This window comes from Hemiscyllium ocellatum, chromosome 5 (genome assembly GCF_020745735.1).
Source record: "Hemiscyllium ocellatum isolate sHemOce1 chromosome 5, sHemOce1.pat.X.cur, whole genome shotgun sequence".
NCBI lineage: Eukaryota > Metazoa > Chordata > Chondrichthyes > Orectolobiformes > Hemiscylliidae > Hemiscyllium > Hemiscyllium ocellatum.
Window position 1 is genome coordinate 106,711,613 of NC_083405.1, and position 25,696 is coordinate 106,737,308.

Sequence of the window (25,696 nt, forward strand, 5' to 3'; positions counted from 1 at the left end):
GTTTTTGAGTATGTCTTAAATTCTTGTGCAGCTTCATGGTACAGCCTGTGTGATCTCCTGCACCAAGGTATAAAGTACTGGCATAAGTTTGTGGGGTGAAGAATTGATGCTGGCTACGAATGTGAATGCACCATTTTACAGCTGAACATGGGGCTGTAGTGGCCTGACTTGGGCACTGCACATATGAAGAAAGATATTTGAGGGCCAGGTTGTGTTATACATCAGGCCCATTTCTTTGCTCTGACTGCTTTCTGCTTTCCCTGAGATATTTCCTGAGTTTGGTGTTCCACAGTGGGTGGCACGGTGGCACAGTGGTTAGCACTGCTGCCTCACAGCGCCTGAGACCCGGGTTCATTTCCCGACTCAGGCGACTGACTGTGTGGAGTTTGCACGTTCTCCCCGTGTCTGCGTGGGTTTCCTCCGGGTGCTCCGGTTTCCTCCCACAGTCCAAAGATGTGCGGGTCAGGTGAATTGGCCATGCTAAATTGCCCGTAGTGTTAGGTAAGGGGTAAATGTAGGGGTATGGGTGGGTTGCGCTTCGGCGGGTCGGTGTGGACTTGTTGGGCCGAAGGGCCTGTTTCCACACTGTATGTAATCTAATTTGAGCACTCGGCTGGACAGTAACGGATCGAGAACGGATTGTGACTGCTTGGTGCTGAAATTCAGTACTGCAGGACTTGGTGGAATAAAATTAATGCTTTTCAGACAAATTACTTTCCTAGTTTTTATTAAATATCCCAGGCTTTAACTCCAAGGAAGTATTTACCATTTCTAATGGAGGGTAAACCCCAAAGACATGGCAGGTCGCAGATTCCCTCTTCATGAATTATGTTTTTCTCTTTTTCTGAACAACACAGAAATAGGAAAGGTGAGGTCACCCTGTTAGGTGTTTTCTACAGGCCTCCTAATAGTCCTAGAGAAGTAGAGGATAATATTGCGAGGATGATTCAGGAAAAGAGTGAAGGTAGCAGGGTGGTTGTTATGGGGGACTTTAACTTCCCAGATATTGACTGGGAGAGCTATAGCTCGAGTTCATTAGATGGGTCAGTGTTTGTACAATGTGTGCAGGAGGGTTTCCTGACACAATATGTCGACAGGCCAACAAGAGGGGAGGCTATATTGGATTTGGTTCTAGGTAATGAACCAGGCCAGGTGTTGGACTTGGAGGTAGGTGAGCACTTCGGGGACAGTGACCACAACTCGGTGACTTTTACTTTAGTGATGGAGAGGGATAATCGTGTGCCGCAGGGCAAGAGCTATAGCTGGGGGCAGGGAAATTATGATGCAGTGAGGCATGACTTAGGATGTGTGGATTGGAAAAACAGGCTTCAAGAGAAGAACACTAATGAGATGTGGGGAGTGTTCAAGGAGCAGCTACTGCGTGTCCTCGATAGGTATGTACCAGTCAGGCATGGTGTAAAGGGCCTTGTGAGGCAGCCGTGGTTTAGTAAGGAATTGGAGTCCCTTGTGAAAGGGAAGAAGGCGGCATATGTAAAGATGAGGCGTGAAGGTTCAGTAGGGGCGATTGAGAGTTATAAGGTAGCCAGGAAGGAGCTAAAGAGGGAGCTAAGAAAAGCGAGAAGGGGACATGAAAAGTCTTTAGCTGGTAGGATTAGGGAAAACCCAAAGGCTTTCTATAGGTATGTCAAGAATAAAAGGATGACTAGGGTAGGTATCGGTCCAGTCAAGAATAGTAGTGGGAAGTTGTGTGTGGAGGCGGAGGAGATTGGAGAGACATTAAATCAGTACTTTTCATCAGTATTCACTCAGGAACAGGACACTGTTGCTGATGTGAATATGGAATCACAAATAATTAGAATGGATGCCCTGGAAATATGCAGGGAAGAGGTTTTGGGAATATTGGAAAGGATGAATATAGATAAGTCTCCTGGGCCTGATGGCATTTACCCCAGGATCCTATGGGAAGCTAGGGAGGAGATAGCAGAGCCATTGGCCTGGATTTTTATGTCATCGTTGTCAACAGGAATAGTACCAGAGGACTGGAGGATAGCGAATGTGGTCCCATTGTTCAAGAAAGGGAGTAGGGATAGCCCTAGCAACTATAGGCCAGTGAGTCTGACTTCAGTGGTGGGCAAAGTCTTAGAGAGAATGGTAAGGGATAAGATTTATGAACATCTGGGTAGGAATAACGTGATCAGGGATAGCCAGCATGGTTTTGTGAAGGGCAGGTCGTGCCTCACAAACCTTATTGAGTTCTTTGAGAAGGTGACCAAGGAAGTGGATGAGGGTAAAGCAGTAGATGTTGTGTATATGGATTTTAGTAAGGCGTTCGATAAGGTTCCCCATGGTAGGCTAATGCTAAAACTTCGGAGGTATGGCATTGAGGATACATTAGAGGTTTGGATTAGGAATTGGCTGGCTGGAAGGAGACAGAGGGTAGTAGTTGATGGATTATGTTCATCTTGGAGCGCAGTTACTAGCGGTGTACCACAAGGATCTGTTTTGGGACCATTGCTTTTTGTTATCTTTATAAATGATCTAGAGGAAGGACTTGAAAGCTGGGTAAGCAAGTTTGCGGATGACACAAAAGTCGGTGGAGTTGTGGATAGTGAGGAAGGAAGTGGTAGGTTACAGCGGGATATAGATAAGTTGCAGAGCTGGGCGGAAATGTGGCAAATGGAATTCAATGTAGCTAAGTGCGAAGTCGTTCACTTTGGTAGGAATAACAAGATGATGGATTACTGGGCTAGTGGTAGGCTACTTGGTAGTGTGGATGAGCAGAGGGATCTTGGTGTCCATGTACACAGATCTCTGAAAGTTGCCACCCAGGTAAATAGTGCTGTGAGGAAGGCATATGGTGTACTGGGCTTTATTGGCAGAGGAATTGAGTTCCGGAGTCCTGAGGTCATGTTGCAGTTGTATAAGACTCTGGTGCGGCCTCATCTGGAGTATTGTGTGCAGTTTTGGTCGCCATACTATAGGAAGGATGTGGAAGCTTTAGAACGAGTGCAGAGGAGGTTTACCAGGATGTTGCCTGGAATGGTAGGAAAATCTTATGAGGAAAGGCTGAGGCACTTGGGGCTGTTCTCATTGGAGAAGAGAAGGTTTAGGGGAGATCTGATAGAAGTGTATAAGATGATTAGGGGTTTAGATAGGGTAGATACTAAGAACCTTTTACCGCTAATGGAGTCAGGTGTTACTAGGGGACATAGCTTTAAATTAAGGGGTGGTAGGTATAGGACAGATGTTAGGGGTAGATTCTTCACACAGCGGGTTGTGAGTTCATGGAATGCCCTGCCCGTATCAGTGGTGAACTCTCCTTCTTTATGGTCATTTAAGCGGGCATTGGATAGGCATTTGGAAGTTATTGGGCTAGTATAGGTTAGGTAGGATTCGGTCGGCGCAACATCGAGGGCCGAAGGGCCTGTACTGCGCTGTATCCTTCTATGTTCTATGTTCTAACACAGTTAGGTGGTCTTTTCTCCAGCACACACAAGAGGTTGTACAACATCCTTAATTTCAAGGTCTGATCTAATTGCTCATAACTGCGTTCTTTGGAGAGAGACAGATTCATGGATTAGAACCACTTGGTTTGTTGACTTCACTTTGAATTTTTAAATATTTTTATTCGTAGAGCTGCTGGCCCTTCTTAATATTAGGCTGTATGATGGTTTTTATTAAAAGTTGATTAGTGCAACAGGCTATTGTACAAATGATAAGGGATGTTGACTGCATGGGAATGGTGTTCCACAGGGATTGGTCCTGGGTCTACCGTTGTTTGTCATTTAAATAAATGATTTGGATGAGAATATAAGGAAGCATGATTAGTAGATTTGCACATAACACCAAAATTGATGGGAAATTGGACAGTGAAGAAGGTTATCTAAGATTGCTAAGAGATCTTGATCAGTTGGATCAATGGGCTGAGGAGTGACAGATGGAGTTTAATTTGGATAAATGTGAGGTATTGCATTTTGGTAAAACAAAGACGGGCAGGAGTTATATAGTTAATGTTAAGGCCCTGGGTGGTCTTATGGAACAGAGAGAGACCTAGGGGTTCAAGTACATAATTTTCTGAAATTTGCACCTGAGGAAGTAAGGGTTTTAGCTTGCTTGAGTTGATTGCTCAGACCTTTGAGTATAGGAGTTGGGAGGTCCTGTTAAGGTTGTATAGGATGATGGTGAGGTCTCTTGTAAAGTACTGTATGCAGTTCAGGTCGCCCTCCTACGGGAAGGACATGATTAAATTGGAGAGGGTTCAGAAAAGACTTGCTAGGGTATTGCCAGGAATGGAAGGCTTGTGTTACAAAATAGGCTGGGACTTTTTCTTCACTGAAGCAGAGAAAGTTGAGGGGTGACCTTATCATAATTTATAAAATCATGAGAGACATCGATAAGGTGACTATCAAGAGTCCTTCCTCCTAGGGTGGGGGAGCTCAAAACTAGGGGACATATTTTAAGGTTAGACAAGTAAATTTTAAAAAGGACATGAGGGGGCAACGTTTTACACACAGTGGTTTGTGTGTGGAATGAACTGCCAAAGGAAGTGGTGGCTGCATGTACAGTTATAACATTTAAATGCCATTTGGATAAATACATGAATAAGAAAGATTTGAGGGATATGGTCCAAATGCAAACAAGTGGGACTAGTTTACTTTGGGAATGTGGTCGGTGTGGACTAGTTGGACTGAAGAATCTGTTTCCATGCTGTATGATTCCATGACTCTGAGAGCATTATTGAATGTGACTGTTTCTTGGCATCATTTACTTTCTCCATTTTACTCGATGCAAGCTATAAAGTCAGACTGAACACAGGTAGCTGTTGCAACCTACTTTGCAACTCGAGCTTCGCTACTCCCGAGTTGTCACGATAGTTAAAGATTTAATCAGTTGACTCAGTGCCCAGTTTACCTGTCTGATTAATTCATGTCAACAAAGAACACCGACTGGGGTTCTGTACCCAATTCAAAATCAATTCTGGCCACGGACAACCAAAACTCTGGATCATAACTCCACAAACTCAGTCACCTATCTTCTTCCCTGACACACATTGAGACAGACACAGACACGGACACAGACAAATAATGGTTGGTATTCTGGATTGAGCTTAAAAAAAAAAGCTGCTGCAGAATAATTCCACAGCATCAGTCCACAGGATATAATGACGGATTTCTGTTGCTTTCCAAGACCTTCTGTTCATCGATTTGCTTATTTTTGGATTATTTCAGTTCTTTGTGGAAGAGAACAGGGTGGTTGGCACACTGTGAAGTCTTTCCATCACTGGTTAGACGAAGCACTTTACAGCAATGATATCTAACTCTCTTCCAGACTTTGGTTACTTTATTGGGATGGGGGGGAGGAGAGAGAGAGAGAGAGAGAGAGAGAGAAAGAGAGAGACCTCATCTTTTCTGCATGCTGGATGCTTCTTCCCCTGTACTGTAAGAATGTGAGCTGTTCACTTGCCCTATAGCTAAATGTGAGAGCTATCACATCATGCTGATGACCTCTGGTTTTTATAACTGGTCTTCGTTTCATAAACCAATCAGCAATGTCTCATTCTGTGAAGATCACTCTGAACACCCAGATGCATGGACAGGCACACATACGCACACACACACGGACACAGGTATATACACACACCTTATGCCCTAGTCTAGCCTACCTGTGACTCCAGATTCACAGTGATATGGTTGGCTCTTCACTGCCCTCCTAAAAGGCTTAACATGCCTTAATTATATTAAACTGTCACCAAATGAAAAGAAAGGAACAATATCATAGAATGTTACAATACGGAGGGAAGTCATTCAACCCTTTGTGTTTGTACTGGCTCATGAAATAGATATCTACCAGCCCCATTCTCCAGCTCTATCTCCATAGCTCTCTAAACTCATAATTTTAAAATTTATATCTGGCTCCCTCTTGAAACCTCCCACAGAATCTGCCTCCACCACTCTCCCAGGCAACACATTCCAAATCATAGCAACTTTGAGTGAAGAAGTTTCCCCACATCTCACTCCTGGGTCTCTTGCTGATAATCTTGAAATTGTGATCCCTTAGTCACTAACGTATCAAATAGTGGAAGCAGAATATCAATGTTTTGACCAATGAAGGCGAGTGTGCCACATGCCTCCTTCACAAGCCTGTCTCCTTGCGACTTCACTTTCGAGGAACTATGCACCTGCACCCCCAGGTCTCTTTATTCAGCAACACTCCCTAGGGCCCTCCCAATAACTGTATAAGTCCTGCCCTGATCAGCCTTAGCAAAATGCAAGAGCTCACATTTATCTGAATCAAACTCCAAGTGCCATTCCTCTGATGAAGATCCCTTTGTACTCCTGAGATAATCTTCTTCGCGGTCCACTACCTATTTTGGTATCATCTGTGAACTTCCTAACCATGCAACTTATATTCACATCCAAATCATTTTTATCAATGGTAAAAAGTAATGGACTCAGCACCGATTCTTGTGGCCTACCACTGGTCACAGGCCTCCAGTCCGAAAAGCAACCCTCTACCACCACCACCTTTCTCTAATCTTTCCTTCCAGCTAAAATCCCTCATTCCTGGTATCATTCGAACAAATCTCCTTGGAAATCTCTCCATAACTTTAACGTCCTTCCTTAAATAAGGTTGCCAGAACTGATCACAATACTCCATATGTGGTCTGACCAGTGAACTGTAGAAGTGAAGCATCACTTGCTTTTCTACCATATGCCTCTATTTACAAAACCCAAGGATCCTATTAGTTGTCTTAACAACTGTTTCGACTTGCATGGTCCCCTCATAGAGCACAGACCCAGAGTCCTCAAATACTCCTTATATGACAAGTATGATGCCAAAACTAACATCATCAAATATGACCCCATGTAATGTCAAACAGCTGAAGGTACTGGAGATTGCAAAGTCTGTTGGCCATGACCTCAAGAAAAAATGTACTGAAGTCTTGTGCTTCAGAGCTAGCTATTCCAGTGCAGCTACAACACTGACATCTACCTGACAGCGTGGAAAATTGCTTAGATATGTCCTGGTCACAAAAGAAAGGACAAATCCAACCTAGCTAATTTTGCTTTGTAAGTCTTCTCTGAAACATGTCCAGAATTATGGAAGGGGCCGTTGAACACTATCAAGCAGCACTCACATAGGCCCAAACATGAACATGAGCTAAATTCCAGAAGTGTGTTGACAGTGACTCTCCTTGACATCAAACCCACATTCAAGGAGCCTTACCAGAATTTGTGTCAATGGGAATCGGGGGAGGGGGAAACTCACCACTCGTCATTATTGGCCCTAGCACAAGGGAAGATGTTTTTTGTTGTTGATCAGTCATCTCAGCTCCAGTATATCCCTGCAGGAGTTCCTCAGGCTCATGGCCTTAAGCGACAGCTGCTTCATCAATGACCCTTCTCTTCATGAAAAGGTCAAAGTGGGGATGTTCATTGATGATTGCACAATGTTCGGCGCTGTTGACAGCACCTCGGATATTGAAACAGCCCGTGTTCAAATGCAATAAGACCGTGGCAATATCCAGTTTGGGCTGAAAAGCGGCAATGACCATTCACAACACACAAATGCAAAACATAAACCAAATCTTCAACAAGAGAAAATCTAATCATGGCTTATTGACATTCAGTAGCATTACCCACCACTAAGTCCCCGACTGTCAACATGCTAGGATTTACCTTTGACCAGAATCTGATTTGGACTGGACATATAAACTCGGTCTCTACAAGACCAGCTCTGAGGCTAGGAATTTGACAGCAAATAACTCACTTTCTGTCTCCCCTAAGCCTGTCAACCATCCCCGAGGCTCAAATCATAAGAATGGAATACTCTTCATTGCCTGCATAGTTGTGGCTTCATCAACACAAAATAAAAAGGCTTGATATTATCCAGGACAAAACAATTCAATTGATACTCCATCTATCACCTTCATTTTGCACTCCCTCACTACCCACACTCCTCATGAGACTGAAATGGAGAGGCTTACTTTCCTCATAATCCCATTGAATTGTTTTGCTTGTGTCATGAACTTTTTTTTCCCTCTTTGCTCCACTTTTAGTTCAGCATGACTGTAATTACATGGCTAACACTACCTGGTGTCAGCATTATGTTTGTCTTATTCTGCATTTCCTATTGTATAGCAGTATTCTTAGTATTGTGAAGTATTTTCTTTTTTATAAAGATCTGTGTCTAAAGTTAACTCCGTTAACATTGTTTCACTTAAGTTTCAGTAACAAAATTGTGATAAAACAAATATATTATGTTTTGGAGGTGCCGGTGTCGGACTGGGGTGTACAAAGTTAAAAATCAGACAACACCAGCTTATAGTCCAATAGGTTGATTTGGAAACACTAGCTTTCGGAGCGTCGCTCCTTCATCATCAGATGACAACCACCTGATGAAGGAGCAGTGCTCTGAAAGCTAGTGTTTATTCTCTAGACTCCCTCATCTGTGGCCTACGTGCTTTTGAGGCATTTCCCTCATGCTTTTGTTCCTATATTCAGTTTCCCCCCAGCCTTCCTCCTGCCCTCTTTGTCCCTTTCCTGCTTCCTTTCCCACCCTCCATCCTTACCTTTGGAGCTTCTGGTATCCGTTTCTGACCCAGCTGCCATTCTGAAATTCTACTGGAGGTCTGGACTCCGCCTCATGGTATGAGTTGATTGGTGCAATTAGTTCTTCCTGCACCAACTAGTTTCTGCCACTGGGTGGGGCTTCATCCATTAAAACTTCAGATGAGCGGTTTTAGAATGTAATCTATTTACAGTACTTGCATATACATTGTATTTTTGTGTTTAAAATTTATTTTGTTTTGCAGGTTATTTTAGTTGCAATGTATGACATAATAACCTAAGAGCCAGGGGTAGAGTTGATAATTTAGCCCCTCAGACTCTGCCATTTAGTACGATCATGGCTGATCATGTCTTGGCTTCAACTCCACTTTTCTGCCTATTCTCTGTAACCCTTCAACCTACTCCTAGTTAAAAAAACTGTCCATCTACTCCATAAGTTTAATCAGTGACCCTGTATCCACTGCAATCCACTGGGGAAGTGAATTCCACTGATTCATAACCCTTTGAGCCTCGTCATCTGTTTTAAATCTGCTTCCCTTTATCCTAAAACTATGATCTCTCATTCCAGATTGTCCCAGAAGGGAAAACATCCTTTCTACACCTATGTTTTCAATCCCCTTTAGGCCCTTCTATATTTCAATTAGATCTCCCCTCAACCATCTAAACTGTGCAATCTCTCCTCAAGACATGCCTAACATCTGTCGAATTAATCTAGTGAGCCTTTTTAAATGCACACAATTTAAAATGAATAGTGTTTTAAATTTGTTTTCTTCTAAGAAATAACTTGACTGACTAATGACCTTACTTGTATTTAGTAGTTTATTTAGTTTTGCAAATTATTTCTGTTTATATTACACAGTTCTGCTCATGTGCAGTACAGTATTTCAACCTGATGTTTTTTTCTAAGCACGTCTGCAGGATCTCCATTCCAGCTTTATAATTCCTATGAGAAATCAGGCTTCGCATAAAGACACAATTTTCAGGAATGCAGTCACAACTTTAAGTGAGGATTAGCTTTACCGTTTAAAGGTGATCTTATCGTCTATATAGAATGAACAGCCTGGGAAACTTCCCTAAAAAAGACTGAGTGATGAGCTAATAGAGTTTGATAGGGTCAGTGTAGGAAGATGTTTTCACTTTTTTTATGGATTACGTATAATCATAGTACAGTAACAATAAAGTAATGAATTCCATGAAGAATTCACAAAAAGATTATATTATCCAAAGAGTGGCATGAATGCAATAACATACGTTAATAGGTTGAGATGAAATAGAGAGGAGGAGGCTTTTGTTGAGCGTAAATGCAATTTTGAAAAATGGCCTGAGTGATTAGTTTTTGTCTTGTAACTACCTACTACATAATATAATGTTTGCTCTTAAATATTCTTTCAAAGGGATTTTGTTGTTTCATTTAAATTCATAAATTCCGTTGTCACCACTACATTGCTCTGTGTTGCAGGCAGATAGGGTTTTATGTACAGTCATCTCCCCTTGTATCAGTTATATTTATAATACCAAACCAGTTACCAACTATGTACTATAATACCTACCTACCTAATGCTACTATGACTTTTGATGCCTTTTCAAACCTTCAACCTACAGCACAAAGAAAAGCAAGAATAATAGATGTATGAGAACAGCAACACATGCAAGATCACTCCTCAAGTCGCACACACCATCCTAACTTGGAACTATATTGCTGTACCTTCATTATCACTGACTGGGTCAATGTCCTTGAACTCCCTCCCTAACAGTACCATGTGGACTGTAGCAATTCATGCAGACAGTTCTCCTTAAATTGGTATTCTTGTGAATTGTCCTGATGAGCGCAAGCTGAAAGACATTTTTATTCAACAATGCTTAGGATTTGTTAAACCAAATGACAGTCAGTCTAATTTATCAGACTACTGCAAAGGTTTAGACTCCAGCATTCCTGTGTTTTGGATCCCTTTACCAGCCTCAGCTGCAATCCCTCCCCTGACTCGGTGACCACTGATGAAATCAGAAGACACTATCCAAAGGTGTGTAACTACCTCCTGGTAGAAAATATCCACGGAGCTTTCCTGTTCCTTGACATGTCACTGTGTATGCAGCTCAGCCTTCAGTTTAATGACTCCTGAGTTGAAGCTCCCTGAGTCACAAACACTGACTTACTTCAGTTATGTTTGCCCAGGATCTCCATCATCCAGGCACTCCTACCTGCTGCAGTCATGCCACATCAGCTTCCCAGTCAGCCTCAATGTGGTTTAATTCACTGCTTAATCATTTTATTCAGTAATTTCCCTTTTTATATGTATTTTCATGAGTTTCTGTACTACTTTAAGCTTTAGGAATGGAAAAGATCTGAGACAATGATCAGATCCTCACCTCCTTCCCCTGTGGCAGAATAAAAACCAACTCCTATTGCGTGAAAAATGTTTGACCAAGCAAAAGGGCACCTTTGTCCCCCTCTTCACCTAATTCTCTCACTCACCCAATTCCTAGTGCTCATGGGTGGCGTTTGCAACATTGTTTAATTAGATATTGGGTAATTTGGAGTTGGGTCTTTCAAAATAAAAAGAATTTTTAAAAACTAGCCAGCACAGGGAACAGCATCAGAAACCAACTGGCCAGCAGTAGAATGTTCATGCATTGTCTGCCTCCATGGTTCAGCCTGTAGTCTTGTTTAATTCCAGTGACATCTCCACTTGTTCAGAGCGCTCAGTAATGAAGCTGAGAAATTTATACTCCGTTAGTCATACTTTGCAATTCAAATATATATTGTTATAGTGAATATTAATGATCTCCACACAGGTTGGAGGGGAGAAAATAAAGAAGCAGATGATAAATATTTGATTTGATTTCTGTAATGTTTACTTTTTAATTTGTTAATTTCAGGTCTATCTTGAGAGACTGTTAACATATGCAGAGATTGACATCTGCCCTAGCAACTGGAAGCGGATTGTATTAGGCGCCATCTTGCTTGCATCCAAGGTCTGGGACGATCAGGCTGTTTGGAATGTAGACTACTGCCAAATCCTTAAAGATATCACGGTGGAAGACATGTGAGTACCAAAAATCAAGTCAGTGGTGATCGCAAAACATTATAATGTTTTTTCTTAAATTTTCCAAACTGAGAAGCTATCCTGTGAATGAACCTCAGAATTGAACTTTGATCTATCCCCTGTTATCGCTTCCATTCCTATGTTGATAGCTCCTTCTTCCTCTCAGTATCCACCATGCCTGAGATCTGAATATGCCAGTGATCCTTGCTCAAGTTTCTGTATTTCTGTTTATCTGCTGATCAACAAACATGCTTTGCTCATTCTCTTTCCTCAGGAATGATCACTCCCACTTTCAAAATGACAGTCATCACCCTCCTCAAAAACTCATTCCAGTTTCCTTTGAATTTGGAAACTCCCAATGTATTAGAAATTTTTGAGAAGATTTGTAGCTCAGGTTGATGTTAAGTATGTAAGTTAGCTCGCTGAGCTGGAAGGTTTGTTTTCAGATGTTGCATCACTATAGTAGGTAACATCATCGGTGAGAGTCTCTGGTGAGGCGTTTGTGGTATGTCCCACCTCTCTATTTATAGGTCATGGTTTCTTCAGGTGACTGATGCCATTTCTGGTCCTTTGTCTTTCAAGGGAAGGTAGATAGGGTCTAAATCAATGTGTTTATTGACGGAGTTCTGGTTAGAATGCCGTGCCTCTAAAAATTCTCATGCATATCTTTGTTTCACCTGAGCTAGGATGTGTGTATTGTCCCAGTCAAAGAGGTATCCTTCTTTGTCTGGATGTATAGAAACTAATAAGAGTGGGCCGTGTCTTTGGTGGCCAGTGGTGTTCATGTATCCTGGTGGCAAGTTTCCTGCTAGTTTGTAGTGTTTTTTTTATAGTTCTTGCATTGTGTCTTGTAAATGATGTTAATTTTGTTGGTGGTATCTTTTGGATCCTTTAGGGTCATTAGTGGCTGTTTAAGGTAGTGTGGCTATAGTGTTTGGTTGTGTTGTATCTGCTTGTTTGGGTTTGTTTCTGAGGAATTGGTGGATTGTGCTTATTGGGTACCCATTTTTCTTGAAAATGCTGTATACATATTTTTCTTCTGCTTTTTATAGTTCCTAGGTGCTGCGGTGTGATGTAGCTTATTGAAACAATGTTTTGATGTAGCTCTGTTGGTGGGTGTAGGGCTGATTGCCTCTGAAGTATTTGATCCGTGTGTGTTGTTTCTCTGTAGACGCTGGTTTGAAGCTCTCCATTAACTGTACATTCAACTGTCATGCCTAGGAATGGAAGTCTGTTGTTGTTCTCCTCTTTTATGAATTTTAGGCCTATCAGGATATTGTTGATGATGTTGTACATTTCCTCTTTGTTCCATTTTGTGATGACAAAAGTGCCACCTACGTAGCGGATCCAAAGTTTGGGTTAGATAGTTGGGAGGGCAGACTACTCAGACTCCTTGGCATCATGGTAGCCCATAATATCAAAATCTCCAGCCATAGCTTCTCCTCTGTCCCATGCTAATAGGTCCGTACACCCCAAGAAACTATTCTTGACCTCTTCATTTATATACTGCCCCTTGCTGATATCATCTGAAAACATGCACCTTGATTTTAACCTCACCCAACATGAAAAGAGCAGGGAGCTGTTAAGGTTTGGTTTTATGTTCTTAACATGACGAGGGCGCTCTGTTGCCATTTCACCATTGCTGGTTTTTAAGATGGCTGAGCCACAGATTACAGTTTGATTGTGGCCTACTTCACCTTTACATGAGACACTGTGCCTGTCAGAAGTGGGATCGGGGAAACCATTTTGAGTATTTAAAAGTTATCGAAGTGGCCCTGCTCTTTGGAGAGTTTGACAACATATAACAAGGTGTCAGCTCGCTCAGAGAGGTCCTGATATGTTTTTGGAAAAGACATCTCTGAGAACCCCAGTGAGTTAGAAAGAGTAAGGAGTCTTGAGCCCACTCAGCCCTCCCCTTACTTCTAACCCTGCATTGGCAGAAATGAGGACAAAAACCCTTGCCTGGAACTGAGGTTATGTCAAGGACACTTCTATTGTGTCCCTGGTGTCTGAAAGTGCTGGAGCAGATTATCTGGTCCAGTTTTATTGCACTTTGGATATTTTGGTACATAGTGTGATGAATATTCATTGTATAGTTTTGCTGTTGCCTATGGAGGAAGTGAGGACTGTAGATGCTGGAGATCAGAATCGAGAGTGTGGTGCTGGAAAAGCACATCAGGTCAGGCAACATCCGAGGAGCAGGAGAATCAATGTTTTGGGCATAAGCCCTTCATCAGGAAAGGCTTTGTTCTGTTGCCTATGGCCTTAGGCTCCAAAGTGCAAGGCCATGTTAAGTTGAAATTATTTCTTTGTCTTAAGAAAGGAAAGGCTTTTTTTATTAGTTTTGTTTTTGGTTTTTTTTCTCTCTATGGTTGGCAAAAGGGAGTCAGGAGATTTGATTTGTTTAAATGCACTTTAATGAGACCATTACACCTTTGAGGTGAGGACTTCAATACATTGGAAAAAGGATAGAAGATAGTGACACAAGTGCTGCTGCCTAGCAACAGAAGTCAAGAACAATCCAGAAGAAATCAGGCAGTGTGCAGGTTCATTCAGAGAGAAGAGGACCCTAACAGTTGAGCAGTGTGGTAACTAACAGTCTCCTAGCTGTACTCAGTGGCATGAAAGTCAACAAAAATAAGAAACAGAAGGCTGGGTTTTTTAATTGTTGATTCACGGGATAGGGGCATTGATGGCCAGGCTAGCATTTATTATCCATCCTATTGCCCTAATTGTTAAGATCAACCACATTGCTGTGGGTCTGGAGTCACATGTAGGCCAGATGAGGTAAGGATGGTAGTTTCCTTCCTTAAAGGATGTTTGTGAACCAGATGGGATTTTCCTCGCTAATTAATTTATGGTTATCATTAAACTCTTAATTCCAGCTTTTTACTGAATTCAAGTTCCATCTGCCATGGCGGGATTTGAACCAGGTGCCCAGAACATTACCTGGATCTCAGGGTTAACAGTCCAGTGATAATATCACTAGGCCATTGCCTCCCCTGTCGAGATGTCAGAGAGGAGGACAAGTCTTTTGAAGAGATTTTTTTTCAGAAACATATGTTACAACCAGATGTGACGTGATTTGGCGGTTTACTTAAGGGTCTCAGGACAAGGCATTAACTATTTAAAAAAAACATTGAGTGAATGCTTCAACTTTGCTGAAAAGTAAGTGATTCTGGTCGTGCCTGCAAAACCAGGAAATTAAACATGGAGGTAGGGGTGACCCTTCACTGAGTTTGAGATTCAATAGGGTTTTTGTGGTGGTACAAAAGTTACTTTGTTTCTGATACTTATAATAAGACGGTTTCAAATAGTTCTTGTAACATGTGGCACAGTTCCTGTGTTCTTTTGTGCATTTTCTGAGACATATTCTGGAAATCAGTGTCCATTGGCCAGCCAATCAGCATCATCCTCTCATGTGTGTACATTTTGTTTTCCCTTATATTGGTCTTCATTGTGGTAAAAACAATGACTGCAGATGCTGGAAACCACATTCTGGATTAGTGGTGCTGGAAGAGCACAGCAGTTCAGGCAGCATCCATCTTCATTGTGAATTGTCCTGATGGCTGTAAGGTGAAAAGCGTTGACAGTATTTGTCTTTTCTCAACAGTACTCAAACCACAGTGTCAATGACACATATTAGAGTCTGGAGTGTAAAAATTTCTTTTATAGAACAGCAAGTTTAATTTTTATCTTTTATTAGTTGTTCAGTTTGTCATGTTAATTGGGGGTTGGTTTATCTCAGTTGGCTGGATGGTTAGTTTGTGAAGCATGTGATGTGAGTGCGCTCAGTTGATTGGGTGGTTGGTTTCTGAAGAATGTAGGCAAAAGTGAGGACTGCAGATGCTGGAAACCAAAGTTTACATCTGAGTGGTGCTGGAAAAGCACAGCAGATCAGGCAGCAACTGAGGAGCAGGAAAATCGACGTTTCTGGCAAAAGGCCTTCATCAGCCCTTCATCCGCCCTTCTGAAGAATGTGATATGGGTGAGCTCAGTTGGTTGGGCAATTGGTTTGTGGAGCATTTGATGCCAATAGCGTGGGTTGAATTCCTGTTACCAGCTGAGGTTATCATGAAGGACTGTCTTCCTCAACCTCTCCACCTGACCTGAGGGATGGTAGCCCTCACGTTAACCCATCACCAATTGTCTCTGTCTAATGAGAGAACAGCCCTAATTCTGGATTAGTGGTGCTGGAAGAGCACAGCAGTTCAGGCAGCATCCAAGGACAGCCTGAACTGCTATGCTCTTCCAGCACCACTAATCCAGAATCTGGTTTTCAGCATCTGCAGTCATTGCTTTTACCTAGAACAGCCCTAATGTCTAGTCAGGCTATAGTGACATAATACAATATAATACATGATAGCTGAACACTGCAGTAAGCATTGGCTTGAAATGCCGTATGGAGACTAGCCAGATATGGCTGTATTTTGACTTCATTCTTTCTTTGAATTTTATAACTTGGGTATTTGAGTGGAGGACTTGCACATGGCATTAATGTTAACTCTAAAATCAGGATCTTGTCATTTCCATAATATTTTAAAAATTCTGATATACGTAGTATGTCTGTTTGTGTAACTGTGTTTAATGTTTAAAGTCTGGTTGAAGATTTGTAGCTCGGGTGTCCGTTGTTGTGGTTCTGTTCGCCAAGCTGGAAGTTTTTGCTGCAAACGTTTCGCTCCCTGGCTAGGGAACATCATCAGTGCTATTGGAGCCTCCTGTGAAGCGCTGCTTTGATGTTTCTTCCGGTATTTATAGTGGTTTGTTCTTGCCACTTCCGGGTGTCAGTTTCAGCTGTAGTAGTTCGTATGTGGGGTCCAGGTTGATGTGTCTGTTGATGGATGTTCTTGCTGCTTCCGGGTGTCAGTTTCAGCTGTAGTGGTTTGTATATTGGGTCCAGGTCCATGTGTCTGTTAATGGAGTTTGTGGATGAATGCCATGCCTCTAGGAATTCCCTGGCTGTTCTCTGTCTGGCTTGTCCTATGATGGTAGTGTTTTCCCAGTCAAATTCATGTTCCTGGTTGTTTGAGTGTATGGCTACTAGGGATAGCTGGTCGTGTTGTTTTGTGGCTAGCTGTGTTTAATGTCTCAATTGTGTGATCTTTTTGGATAGAAACGTACAGCACACACAGGCCATTCAGCCCAACAAGATGTCTTCTCTTTCAAAAAGGAATCCAATTGGTTCCATACCCCGTCTCTCCTTGTTTTCCTATGTTTCACCTTAAAGTATTTATCCAGTTCCCTTTTGAAAGGCTATAGCAAATTTCAAAGCCCATTTATTGTTATGTGAAAAGGAATTTTCTTATGCTACCTCTTGATCCTTCAACAATTGATAACAGTTTCCCTTTATTTGCTCATTCTAAATCCATTATGACTCTTAATATCTCTCTCACATCTCTCACTTTCTTTGCTAAAAGATGAAGACCCAATTCCTCTAGTCTCCCAAAATAACTAATTTATTATCCTAGAAAATATTTGGGTACATCTCTTCTGTACGTTTTCCAATAACTCAATAATCTTTTGTAATGTACCCAGAATTGGAAACAATGGTTCAGCTGTTGTTTTATGTAGGTGTAACATTAACTGTTATCTTATCGTATGTCTACCTTTTTTTGTATCTTTCTTCTCTATCTGTCCTTTGGATCTCCAGGCACGCTCAGAAACTGTTCATAATGTGTCTACTCTCTCTGCAGGAATGAGCTGGAGCGTCAGTTTCTGGAATTGCTTCAGTTTAACATCAACGTGCCGTCCAGTGTTTATGCAAAGTATTACTTCGATCTCCGTTCCCTAGCAGAAGCCAACAACCTTAGCTTCCCATTGGAGCCACTTAGCAGGGATAGAGCACAGAAGCTTGAGGTGAGGGACTCTCACTGTGATTCACCTGCAGTGCCATACGGCGTGGTGAAATTGTGCCACGTTCCCGAAAATGATGCTTGTTTGTAGACCTGGCCCTGTTAGGAAATTGCGTTCTAACAGAGTGCTTGTGATTCTGAGGAATCGGCGGATTATGTTTATTGGGTGCCTCCAGATTCCTCAGAAACAAACCCAAACAAGCAGATGCAATGCAACCAAAAACTATAGCCACATTACCTTCCAACAAAGACATATCAAAAATGACTTCCAGACCACTCAGACTCCTGAACATCACACTTAAACAGCGACTAATGGCTCTAAAGGATCCAATTGATACCACCAACAACTATCTTGTTGTTTACAAGATATGATGCAAGAACTGTAAAAAAACACTACATCGGACTGAACTAGCAGGAAACTTGCAACCAGAATACATGAACACCTACTGGCCACCAAAAGATACGACCCATTATCACTAGTTTCTATACATACAGACAAAGAAGTTCACTACTTTGACTGGGACAATACACACATCTTAGGACAGGCGAAACAAAGACATACACGAGAATTCCTAGAGGCATGGCATTCTAACCAGAACTCCATCAATAAACACATTGATTTAGACCCTATCTACCTTCCCTTGAAAGAAAAACCAGAAATGACATCAGTCACCTTAAGAAACTAAGACTTATAAATAGAGAGGTGGGACATACCACCAGCGCTTCACTAGAGACTCTCACTGATGATGTTACCTAGTTGTGGTGATGAAATGTCTGAAAACAAACTTTTCCAGTTCAGTGAGCTAACTTCCATACGTGTACTTGTGAAATCATGTTTAGGTGATTTTAAAACATGACATTTGGGCATCTGTGGTAATGACCACAAGGCTGAGAAAAGTCTCTGGTTCAAACTCCCATCTGTGTTGAGCTCATTAATCTCAACAAGGAACATAATTGGTCAGTCACCTTGAACTTATACCACTCAAAAGGAGAATGTAGGCAATTGATGACAATGAGCCTGCTCTGAGGAATAAAGGAGTTGATTCATATTTTCCTCTCAATGACTTTGCATTGATTTATACTGGAATGGATAAATGATGTGAGGACAGGATAGTCATAGAGTCACAGAGATGTACAGCACGGAAACAAACCCTTCAGTCCAAATTATCCATGCTGACCAGAAATCCTAACCTAATCTAGTCCCGTTTGTGAGCCCTTGGCCCATATCCCAGTAAAGCCTTCCTATTCATATACCCATCCAGATGCCTTTTAAAAGCTGCAATTGTACCAGCCTCCACCACTTCCTCTGGCAGCTCATTTCATACATGTACCACTCTCTGTGTGAAAAAGTTGCCCCTTACATTCCTTTTATAGCTTTCCCTTCTCACCCTAAACCTATGCCCTCTAGTTCTGGACTCCCCGACCCCGGGGAAAAGACTTCGCCTATTTACCCTATCCATGCCCCTCATGATTTTATAAACCTCTATAAGGTCACCCTTCAGCCTCCGACGCTCCAGGGAAAACAGCCCCAGCCTATTCAGCCTCTCCCTCTAGCTCAAATTCTCCAACCCTGAACAACATCCCTGTAAATATTTTCTGTACTCTTTGACATTTCACAACATCTTTCTGCTAGGAAGGAGACCTAAATTGAATGCAGTATTCCAAAATAACTTTTCGAAATGAACTCTTGAGAATCGTACGCAAAACATGGTTAGTTAGATATCTTAGCAGCACAGTTACTAGCCACTATAAAACCATGCCTCAGTGCGAAACCGAACTTATCCAGAGATAAGGTGAAATTAAAATTGAAAAGTTGCCATAAATCAGAATAGGTTAATAAAAGCAAAACACCTTATGACTCAGCAAAGCTTATATCTTAAGAAAATCTTAAGAGGTTGTTTAAAAAGAAGTGAGGAAACAGGTGGCTAAAATATTCATTCAACTGTAATCCAACCTTTGGAACCAAATAACTTTAAAGTTCTTTAGCTTTGCTGTTAAGTTGAGGGATACCTTAAGTACTCCTACTCTACTTAATGTAGCTGTCACTTTGTCAGCACTTGCTGATTAAATAATTTTACTGCTCTAAACAGCCTTCTATTTCCTGTAAAATATGGCAAGAAACAACATTGTGGTTAAATTTATGGTATTGAAGACATCTGACTCTGCCATATTGGAGTGTATCCTGATAGTGGCCTGGTTTGAAATATAATTTTAAACATTTGTGCACTTTCTGCTATGTGTATACTCCATAAAGCACAGAAATGTTTGAAATGCAACTTAGTTCCTGTACCTGTCCTGATTTTATTAATTCTCTGTTGATTTATTAACAAGATTTTGGTTTATACCTAACTGCAAGAATCAAGTCAAATTTGATTCTGTAATTGAGTGCACACATAAATTGTAACCTGTTCAAGACACGCATTATGAAATAGAGCTTTATAAGTGAGATGTTCTGCTTTGAGATGATGCTGAATTATGAGTGTAATGGGTACTGACCGTTTTTTTCACTTATGCATAAGTGGGATGTGGTAGGCAGTTTTGATTTGAAAGCTTCTTGAATAGCTTGAATTAATTTATATGCTGCTACTCCGGTGTTATCTGAGATTAACAATGCCTGTATATAGCATTGATCGATCAGTTGGGAGTAGTGATCATTTGATAAAATGCATTTAGGTCTGAGGGAACAATACAGTCATTTTTCTCAGACAGAACTGAAATGTTAAAAAGTAGTGGTGCAAATATTCATGACAGGCTTTTTACAATAACACACAAGGTGATTGTACTCAAGTAGTGGGAGGTGTTTGGATATTGGCAGACAGTGTCAACTTTAAACTCCATGCGTTATCCCAGAGTCGGGTAAAGATAATTGTCCTTGTCTGAGCTTGTCTTGCCGACCTGCTTACTTCAATCCTAGATCTCTGTCTTTCAATCATACAGCCTGTCTCTCAATATAGTAGAGTCTGAATGGTGCCAGTGCACACCATCTTGAGAGTTTAGGCATACATTTGGTGGGTGATTCCTTGGTTTAGTGAGTCCCTTGTCTCATTCACAGAGCTAAAATTTCTTTGAATTCTGCAGCTCTCAATGTATAAGGAGAAATGCACTATTCACAGTGGGGGATCAAGATTTATATAAGGTTCCAGGGACAAGTCAGAAAGTGAATTGCCTGAAGCATTCATCTGTTGAGAAGTTGATCATTCCCAAGAAAGGCAATTCCTTTATGGATTTACCTGATTCTACCAACTCTTAAAGACCTTTCTCTACGTCATAATTTTTATACCATCTCTAAGAAAGTTTGTTCCTAATTGGAGCAGTCTCTGTGTTGGATGCATAGGAGGGAAGTGAATAATACAGTCAAATCCCTTAAGAGCTACTTTAGTGTTGACTAGGCTTCATTATGACGCGTTTAAAGTGGGAGCAAGGGACAAATATGTAAATGAATCTAAACAAGACAAAGATGCTTGCTGCTGCTGTTGCAGAGAAAAAGCTGCAAACCTGGGAAATGATGGCAGAACACAGGAAATAGATTAGTATGTGAGAGGGAGGGGCAGGTGAATGTCCCACCTGAACCTGTCACCTGTCTCCTTTGGGTGCTGTCTGATTTCCTGTGTATTTCGAGCTTTTTCAACTCTCTGTTTCCATTCAAATAACCATCTACATGCAGAGATATTGGGGGGGAGGGGAATAACAGGAAATTTGCACTAAGTCATAATGCTCATTTAGCAAGCTGACCATAACATCATAAGATGTAGGAGTAGAAAGAAGCTGTTCAGTACTTTGAGAACTAGGTGGTTGTTACGTAGGTGGGTGAAGGGACAGTTTGGTGGGCCAAGGTGTGACAGTGTTCAATAAAGAGTTTGGACTGGGAGGTGATGACAGCTCAGTTTGGCGTGGAAGGAGGGATAGGGTGTTCCTTTGTTTGGGAGGGACATGGGTTTCCATTTTGTAGTTACCCAGGAGTTGTAGCTGGTTTTAATTTCTCTAACCTTCCCTCCAACTGGATAAATCAATTGGAACCATCTGAAGTCTGTGATTAGATTAGATTAGATTACTTACAGTGTGGAAACAGGCCCTTCGGCCCAACAAGTCCACACCGACCCGCCGAAGCGCAACCCACCCATACCCCTACATATACCCCTTACCTAACACTACGGGCAATTTAGCACGGCCAATTCACCTGACCCGCACATCTTTGGACTGTGGGAGGAAACCGGAGCACCCGGAGGAAACCCACGCAGACACGGGGAGAACGTGCAAACTCCACACAGTCAGTCGCCTGAGGCGGGAATTGAACCCAGGTTCCTGGCGCTGTGAGGCAGCAGTGCTAACCACTGTGCCACCGTGCCACCACTCCAACTCAGAGTTGTACACTTTTCTAGAGGTTTCAGAAGATCCGGGCCAATATTTTCATGAGAATTGTATCCGATTTGTATAGCTGCTACCATGAGTAAATAGCCTGCAGTTGACCGCTGTCTTACATACTTGGTTTGTAAGTAGACAACTTAGTAGACAGTGACCAATTTCCTTTAAGTGTAACAAATAAAGTTATTTACACAAATACACCGAATGTGCAGTATATCTTGCCAACTGACAAGTTGAAGTGTGAAGGTTCAAAGGTTAGAAGAGTTGCTGGCACAAGGCCATGAATCGTCCTGACTGCCTGAGTAACTTTCATTAAAACAGTGTCTATAAGTGGAGAATGACGCCCATGCACGCTCCCAAAATTTCAGTGTTGTTTGTTCAGTTGTACTTTAAACCATCTGTTGCACCTTTAACCCTTGTTGCCTTTAAATTTTGCAGGCACTATCCCGACTATGTGAGGACAAGTACAAAGACTTGAGGAAATCTGCTCGGAAACGCTCAGCCAGTGCAGATAATCTGACTGTGATCAGATGGTCCCCGGCCATCATTCCCTAACAGTGGACAATTTTGCTTGAGTACATTTGCTGTCGTCCATCCAGTTTTTACCTGGGGGGAGCAAAAGAGACTTTTAAAGACTTTGGCAAGATGCCTTTACAGTGCCTCCATCTTGTGTAGCACAGGAAAATGGAAAATCTCATTGGAGAAAACAAAAATAACAGTATGAATTTGTGAGAAAGCACTGTCATCTCGAGCATTTTCACTGCCTCTAAGCCCCTTTAAATGGGTTTTGATGTAGGGAGCCATGTAACTAATGAAAAAGCAGGATATGAGGCTGGCAAATTGAGGAGAAAGATTGTCATTTTAAACAGTCGACCTATTTGCAGGGAAGATACAGAGGCATGTGGATAAAGCAAGAGATTCGTTTTCATCGCGCGTCTGAAGCAACTTGTGGAGTGGCAGTGTTTTAATTTAATTTATTCTAAAGGTGTGACTGGGAAATTAATGGCCTGCAGGAACAAAACTTTCACAGGTGTGAAAAGATGAGCCACTTGGGTGAAATGTCACATGATGGTCAGCAACGATCTGCTGCATGTCCGAATTCGTTTTGAGGTGTGCTTCAGGTTCTGTTGGCTGCATTGATTCCAAACACACAGGCAGCATCTTCCTAGAGGAGACAAATCCCCCACCCCCCAACCACCACCATCACCACACCCTGCCAAGGTGTCCTTTTTCTATCCTGTGAGTAGCCACCATAAGAAGTGTACAGCTCTGGCACATTTGTCTTACGTGGGTCTTTTCACACACTAAACGCAACTTGCCACAGTGGGTAGTACCTGGCCCTATGCCCTTGATATATTCCACAAGAGACCGCACATGGTTTTTGTCCCAGTACACGATCATCTTTGTGTTTTGCTGCAGTGTTCTGTGTAATCCAGAGGCTGTCCACAAGCACAAGATGCCATTTTGGTCTATATTAGGGTATCCACTTCTATTTTCATATTGCTAATCATTTTATGAATATATTCAAAGTTTTATTTTATTATCTGTCATCTCTTCATGTGTAGATTTGACTTGTCAGCTTATGTTAGCATGCAGATGCAGTCGTTATAGTAAAAAATTGTGTATGTATATATCAAAAAAATTCTTACTCTTAATTTCTTAGAATTTTTTTGCCTTTTGTATCCTTTTTGACAATATGTTCCATTACATGCAGACAGATTTTGTCATGGGCCTGCTATTTACAGACAGATGTGGGAGGGAGGGGGAGTGTGCAGGGTTAGATGAAATCGATTTGCTTTTCTGTTCTGATGCTCTGATTAGGAACCTCAACAGTACCCTCTTCTGGAACCTTTTGGAATTCCTTTTGTATTATTCCTTAATAGGCACACTAGGCTTTTGTAACTTTTATCTTTCATGCTCAAATCAAGCTTATTGCTGTGCCACTAGTGCACAACTTTAGTCACAAGTGGGTCCAAAACTTCGACTGTTCAAAAAGCTTAGTTTCGTATCTTGCACTGGTCTGATTGCAATGTAGGACTCTGATAGAAACTGAAGCACAGATGATACTGCACCTACCTGTTAATGGAAGGTCTTTGCTCCATTTGATCACAAACGTCTACTTAATTTTCTTTTAGCATGAAACGAATGATTGAAAACACAGTGTGCCCGTTGAGTGAGAAAAGTACAAATATCTGAGCACTGGGCAAAGTGATGCCAATGCGTCTGTCCAAGATAAGCATGACTCAGGTGGTGCATTCATTGATTTTGCTTTCAGTTTCATTTTGCTCATCTAAGGCAAATTGTTGTGGACTAACCAGAAGAAATTCCACTCGATGATAAAACATGAAAATTACTTAACTGCATTGCTCTAGTGGCTCCGAGAATGAATGCAATGTGCAGGTTAGTACTAAGCCATAGAGACCAGGGATGGAGTAATAGTTTGGGAGCTCCAATTGGCCTCAGCATTAAAACTTAAAATATGCAGGCACTCAAGCTGGTTCATGCTTTCCAGTATCCGTTGCTGACAACAGTGTGGATGCCGACAGAAGACAGAATTGGGCCTGGCTGTGATGCTCATCGTTGACTGTCTAGTCTTACATGAAAAAACAATGACTGATGGGGTGATGTGCCCAGAGAGCTGCTGCCATTCATGAAACCATTCCCCAGCAAAAGACCATGTCTGCAGAAGAACAGGGGAGCAGGATTAGGTTTTAGGTTGTGTTAATCATTGAATCAATACCTAAAATTCCAATCTATTTTGACCAAAATTTTAAATCTAGATTAATATTTTCCACCCTTACTGATTTAATCGGTTTAATTTTTTTGATACACAATTTTCCAAGTATTTTAGGGAGACCGATCATCGTGTTAACATTACTGCGAGTGAATTTTAGTGAGATGAACATTGATGATATCTGTAATTATCTGAGTACAAGTGTACTTTTGTGAAGTTTATTAAACTTGTCAAAGATTGTATAACCTATTTATTGTATGTATGTACATACAGTCTGATGCTTACTTAAAATGTAAAGTGGTCTCAGTAGAATCTTGCTCAGTCTGGTTTAGACTGGTGATTCTTGCTTAGCCTTGTGCACTGGACTCTACCTCTGTATAGAGAGTTTTTTCCCGATCTTTCGTTAGTTGGAACAGATAAAGTTTTTTTTGTGACAAATTGATTATGTATCTTATGTTTCTTGTGCTGAAAAAAAAACTACTGTAGCTATTTTCTCAGTTTGATTTCTGATGTGTAAAACTGAGGGAAAAAAGGCTTACATTGAGCATTTTATGTTTCTTTGTATTAATGAAAACAACAGTGCTTTTGCATTTTCCTCCCTTTTTGTTTGGTCAACTTTGCCAAATATGAAACAGTATCTTTGGACAAACTGCACAATACCAACAGATGTTCTGGACTGTAACTCATTCTCAAAGAAGCAGTAATCTGCCAAAGGGCTGTACCCTGCTTGAAAATTTGGGTAAACTGATTATTTCCCATTGCTTCCCATTACTGTAATGATGAATTACCATTTTAATAAAGATAGGTGCCAATTTGGTTACACTCTGCATATTTGTGCTCATTCAAAAGATTGTATGTGAAGAATTTTCTGATGGACTCAGATATCAAAGGTAGCATTCATCATTTAGCAATATTTATCCTAATTTTGTTTGAGGTTTATAAATTTTACCTGCTTTACATTTCAATTTTTGATTAATTTATCAACCCATTGATATTGGCTTTTTGTCTCCACCTTCTTTTCTTTGGATCAACTTCAGGGTCTTCCTCATGCAGCCAGATTTTCCCTTGGTGAACTTTTTTTGCTTCTGACCTTGCCAATTTTATGCACAGTTTAGGTTATGTATACAATTTGCAGACTTTACCAACATACCTCCTTCCAATTTACAATGTTTT

The 25,696-nt window shown here is 41.4% G+C and overlaps 1 protein-coding gene across 4 annotated transcripts in view; it reads left to right on the forward strand.

The window, feature by feature from the left end:
* ccny (cyclin Y) overlaps window positions 1–25,343 on the forward strand; it is a 243,992-nt gene extending 218,649 nt beyond the window's left edge. For all 4 annotated transcript variants that reach the window (XM_060825092.1, XM_060825093.1, XM_060825095.1 and 1 more), the window contains exons 8-10: window positions 11,409–11,575; window positions 17,269–17,431; window positions 22,228–25,343. In XM_060825092.1, the coding sequence (XP_060681075.1) occupies window positions 11,409–11,575; window positions 17,269–17,431; window positions 22,228–22,344 (447 nt within the window). In that variant the 3' untranslated portion in view covers window positions 22,345–25,343. The remainder of the gene's footprint in view (window positions 1–11,408; window positions 11,576–17,268; window positions 17,432–22,227) is intronic.
* The last annotated feature ends 353 nt before the right edge of the window (window positions 25,344–25,696 follow it).